The 5,549-nt window shown below is 45.6% G+C and overlaps 1 protein-coding gene across 1 annotated transcript in view; it reads left to right on the forward strand.

Moving 5' to 3' along the window:
* Positions 1-2,008, forward strand: part of NFKBID (NFKB inhibitor delta) — a 10,559-nt gene extending 8,551 nt beyond the window's left edge. Inside the window, exon 9 of the mRNA XM_017736126.1 lies at positions 1,600-2,008. Coding sequence (XP_017591615.1) covers positions 1,600-1,659 — 60 coding nt within the window. The 3' untranslated portion in view covers positions 1,660-2,008. The remainder of the gene's footprint in view (positions 1-1,599) is intronic.
* Positions 2,009-5,549: the final 3,541 nt, after the last annotated feature.

Here is a 5,549-nt window from a genome sequence, read left to right on the forward strand (position 1 = left end):
AATTGCTCCTGAAACCCCAAAATCCCACTGTTTTGCTTCAGATCCCTGCTGCTATGCCCTCAAATCCTGCTGTTGTGCCCCAAATCCTGTTGTTTTACCCCATATCAGTCATAATCATCATGGCTTCATGGTGGGAAAGTCCTGCTTGTTGAACCTGACTTCCTACTACAACAGGGTAACCCACCTAATTGATTAAGGAAAGCCAGTAGATGGAATCTTTTTGGGTTTCAGCAAAGATTTTGATATAGTCTCTCATAGTGTCCTTTGGGAAAAACTGTCCAGCCCACAGCTGGATTAACACATCATGCCATGGGTCAGCAATTGGCTCATGGGTCATTGGCAAAGGGTTATAGTGAATGGGGTGACATCAGGCTGGCATCCAGTCACTGGTGGGGTTCCAAAGGACTCAGTCCTTGGCCCAGTTCTCTTTAATATCTTCATTAACAACTTAGACACGGGACTTGAAGGGATACTAGGTTTGCTGACAACACTAAATTGGAAGAGCTGTCAACTCCCTTGAGGGCAGAGACACCTGGATGAATTAAAGAGATGGACAATCACCAAGTGTATCAAGTTTAACCAGGGCAAGTGCGCCTGGGATGGGGCAGCCCTGGATGTACAGACAGATTGGGGAACAATAGACTGGAGATCAGTGCTGTGGAAAAGGACCTGGGGGTCCTGATTAATGGCAAGTTGGATATGAGTCAGCAGTGCCCTGGCAGCCAGGAGGAACATCTTTGTCCTGGGGGGCATCAGGCACAGCTTTGCCAGCTGGTCAAAAGATGTGATTGTCCCACTCTGCTCTGCACTGGGGTGGCCTTGTCTTGAATATTGTGCGCAGTTTTTGGCACCACAATATGAAAAAGACATTAAGCTATAGGAGAACATCCAAAGGAAGGCCATGAAGATGGGAAACGGTCTGGAGGGGAAGCCTTATGAGGAGTGGCTGAGGCAAGTGTTTGTTCAGCTTGGAGAAGACTGAGGTCAGACCTCACTGGGGTCTTCAACATACTCCCAACAGGCAGTGGAGGGGCAGGTACCAATCTCTTCACTCCTATGACCAGTAACCGGACTAGAGGAAACAGCTGGAGCCAAGTCAGGGGAGGTTTACCTTGGATATCAGGAAAAGGTTTTTCACCCAAAGGGTGGTGAGGCACTGGAACATGCTCCCCAGGGAAGTGGTGACAGCACAAAGCCTGTCTGAGTTCAAGAAGTGTTTTGGACAAGGCTCTCAGGCACGTGATGTGATTCTTGGGGTGTTCTGTGCAGGGCCAGGAGTTGGACTTCATGATCCTGGTGGGTCTCTTCCTATTCAGCATATCCTATGATTTTATGCTATCCTGCTGCTTTACCCCAAATCCTGGAGTTTACTCCCAAATCCCACTGGTTTATCCCAAAATCCTGCTGCTATGCCCAAAAGTTCTGCTGTTGTACTCCAAAATCCTGCTGCTTTAAGCCAAAATCCTGCTGGTTTACCCCCTCATTTTCACAACCCCCCAAACTGTGGGGTCCCATCCCAGGACCTTTGGGTGACATCCCTGTATTCTGGGGTAGAACCCCAGGATTTGGGGATCTCCCTGAACCCTCCGTCTCCCACAGCTCCGCCTGCTTCTGAGGAGCCGCCGGGGGTCCTATCGCACCCCCCCCACCGCCAAGTGACGTCAGAGGGGCAGGGTCTCCCGGGTATGAGATGGGGGGATATACCCCCATATTGGGGGATTTCTCCCCGCCATGTTTATTTTTCCTGATTTCAATGAAATTGCCCCCAAATTTCTGTGAAATGAGTCTGAACCACATTGGTTTGGTGGGGGGAGGAGCATGGGGGGGGGTCCAGCTCCCCCTTTTCCCCCCCCAGCAGAGCCCTCTCCCCCAGCCTCATTAATGCAGGCTGCTAGTGAGGGGCGTCTCCTCCAAACTGGGGGAGTTGGGGTGGAGGATGCCAAATTGGAGGGGAAACACAAAAACTGAGGGAATTCTGGAATTAAATAAAAACCTTGTTAAAATCTGAGTCTGTTTTTTCCAATGCCCTCAGTCTCTCCTCAGTCCCTCCCAGTGCATCCCAGTCCCTCTCCAGTGCATCCCAGTGACCCCAGAAAAAGGAGGGAGTTCGGGGACAAAGGGCTTTAAATTGTGAGGGGAAAATCTCCTTTTCTGTTATTTTAAGGATTAAGTCATTGAAAACCCCTCCTTTGACACTATTTTAAGGCCTTAAATTAAGGGGGGAAATGGTAGGAAGCACAAGGGGAAAAGAGCAGGAAACCTGAGGGAGAAAGAGTGAGAAATACCAGGGGAAAGAGGGTGATAACCATGAGCTAGTTGGGGTGACTCCCAGAGGTGCCCCCAAATGCTGAGGTTTTCCCCTCCCTGGACCTAGGGGCACTCTAGGGGAACTGGCGAGGGGATCATCCCTTAGAACCATCAAACCCCTCACTGCACTCACCAAATCCCTTCACAGCACCCCCTCAAACCATCCCAGCTCCCCCAATCCACCTTCAAACCTTCCCAACATCACTCAAAACCATTTTAGCCAGCTATAGCTCCTCTTCAGCACCCTCAAACCTCACCCAGCACCACTGAAAAGCTAATTGATACCACCAAATCAATCCCTCTCAGCACTCTCTAAATCTACTTTAACACCACTGAACCACCTCCTAGCATCTCTAACACCATACCAGCACCTTACAAAACCCCACCTAGAGATGGAAATGATGGAACTTTCCTAATTCATTTTTCTACTTAATGGGGTTAATTAACTTTCAATTAATTGTTTTAATTAATAATAAGCAGTGTAATTTTCCACTTTAGCCAGCATGTAGTAAAGTTTTTTCACAGACTGCTATTGTAAAAACAGTTTGGAACAATTACTGAAATTTTAAGTTTTGCTAAACCAACCTTGATATGCTTCAGTTAACAAAGCCTGACGGAGAGAAATGATGCTGAGAGCTTGTTTTGCCAATTGACGGGCCAATTTAAAGGACACAGATAGTAATGGAAGGAATGGTCTTATTTTACTATGAATATTAAGGCAGCAACAAAAGTAAAATGATACATTCAAGAAAACTACACACTTGGCTTTAGCAACAAGCAAAAATAAGCAAGGTAATGCACCTAATCAGTACTATATGAGAGACAGGACAGTGATTGAGAAAGATACATCACCAATTGCCTAAATATCAACCTCCAGAGCCCACAGTCGCTGGGAAGCCCCATTTCACAGCAAGGACCTGGAGAACCCTTCCGGCAATTGTGAAAGTCTTACACAGTGCGTCCACCTGTAGATGAGGTCTCCAAATCTGCTCCAAAAGTAGGTCCAGTTTTTATAGGCCCAAATCATAAGTTCAAGTTACTTGGTTATATTTTTGGCACAGAAACACCTGGATCTGATGGCACACTTCCCAAACAGCAGGGCCAGGGCTTGGCCAGAGCCCCGGCCTCAGTTGGGAGGGTTTCCCCTAAAATATCTTACAAACAAGTTTATATTCATGTCAGTTGGGAAAAATTCTTAAAATTATACATTTCTTGCAAATAACTACACAAGGTTATGTGAAAATTTCTAAAGCAGCTGGTTTGGCGTTAAACAGCTAGCATAAGTGTCTCTGTCATCTATTTTTAGCTAAATAATACTGATTGTGTTAGTCACATAATGCCCAAGGTTCATCTTGTAAGTCAGCTCTGGCTGAGGCCTGCTGCTAGAGCCTAAGTACATCTGAACGGGACACCAGGAATGCAAAATTTACAGACTACAAGAACATGTTGCAGAATGTATGCAGAGTGCCATATGAATGTAGGTCATCCTCTGGCTTTACTAGGGAGGTGTGACCAGTGGCTATGTTTCCATGCTGTTCTTTGTCTTTATTTTCAGGAAGTAAAGTTGGCTATCAGCATTCAAGGTAAATTGAGCAATGGTGAACAATGATTGGTATAGAGAAGTATAAGTGAAAAGTCATTAAATGAAGTTTCATCTCTATTATGTCTCTCTTTCCTTTTTCTCCCTTGGAGTCTCTCCCCCCTTTTTGCCTCTCTGTCTCCCCCTTCTCTTTGCATCTCTCCTCTCCTCTGTATCTCCTACCCCCTCTCCACCTCGCCATCTCTCTATTCCTTCTTTGCCCCTTAGTCTCTCTCCCCCTCCTCTCTGCCTTTCTTAGACTTAGACTCCCCTTTGCATCTCTTAACCTCTCTCCCCTCTTTGCACCCCTTAGCTTCTCCCCCCCTTAAATTATGTCCCTCTCTCTTCTTTTTGTTTCCTTCCCTCTTTGTCTCTCCTCTTTGTCTCCCTCTTGTCTCTCTTCTTTTGTGTCTCTCTTTCCTGCTTGCCTTGTTTCCTTTATTGTCTCTTTTGTCTTTTCTCTCCTTGTCTCACCTTCTTGATTTTAAAATAAAACCAGCTGGAGAAAATGGCAAGCTCAGCAACTGTGCTCTCCAGCCATCCATAGTAACAGACCGGGACAGTTCTGACAGCCGCTTCTAGTAACAGTTCATTCTGTCAGTATCTTTTATCAGGCTCCTTAGAGCCTTGTTGGCTCACCGCTACAGCCCCATAGGTCATCCTTGCTCAACAGCATCTTGATTCTTGCAGTCATTACTCTCACTGAGTGTTTTTCTCTCATCATTTTTTGTCATCTCGCATCTTAGGGGTGTCTCTGTGTGTTTGGTCTGGAGCTGCTCTGCCATGATGCATAGACCGAGAGAATAGGTGGACTAGTGCTAAGGGTCTCATGCTAATATGTTGATAAGCTTAGCTGGTTGAGACAATGCTCCCACAGTCCTCTCAGTCCAAGCTGCAAGTTGCATACAGGAGCCTTGAAGTTCAGTCAGTGTTCATTTGTTGTACTACAGACTGTAATTGGACTCTAGATGGTATTTCTAAACTGACACAAGATGTCGATAACTGTTATCATGGAGCATTTTGGTGACTTTAGTAATAATTTTACTTCAGATGCTGATGGATTAAATCCATAACAAAGTGCTAAGCAAAGTGTCGTATGGAAAACAGATAATCTTCTGGCTTTGCTGGGGAGGTGTGACAAGTGGTTATGTTACATGTTTTTCTTTCTCTTTATTTTTAAGAAGCAAAGCTGGAGATCAGCTCTCAAGATAAATTGAGTGAGGTAAGCAATGACTGGTGGACAAGTAGTTGTTTTTGCTTAGGTATCAAATATTTGGTGCAGATTAAGCATCCTTTGTTGTTTGTTTTAGGTGGTACATTTTCAAGGTATGTCAGCCCAGGGTGGGTGAGAAGTAAATCAGATCAGGCACGTTGTAATACCACTTTGTATCTCAGCATGTGTTTTTTGCCTTTTTTTTTTTTCGCAAGTGCTGCAGTCAGTCTCAGAAGATTGCAGCCACATGCTCACGAGAAGATGTGAGCAGGTGAAGTGGTATTCAGGGATGGTGACTAATTAACAGTCATTATATGACAATGTCCTCAAGCATGTACCTTTTTGATTTTGCACGTGTTGTCTAGGCAACCTGTGGAATCGACTGAGAATTTGAGGCAAGCCGGTGCAGCAGTGAGGAGAAGCAGAGGGAGGACTTCTCAAGGCACAAAA

Source organism: Corvus brachyrhynchos, unplaced genomic scaffold (assembly GCF_000691975.1).
Source record: "Corvus brachyrhynchos isolate BGI_N302 unplaced genomic scaffold, ASM69197v1 scaffold65, whole genome shotgun sequence".
Taxonomy (NCBI): domain Eukaryota; kingdom Metazoa; phylum Chordata; class Aves; order Passeriformes; family Corvidae; genus Corvus; species Corvus brachyrhynchos.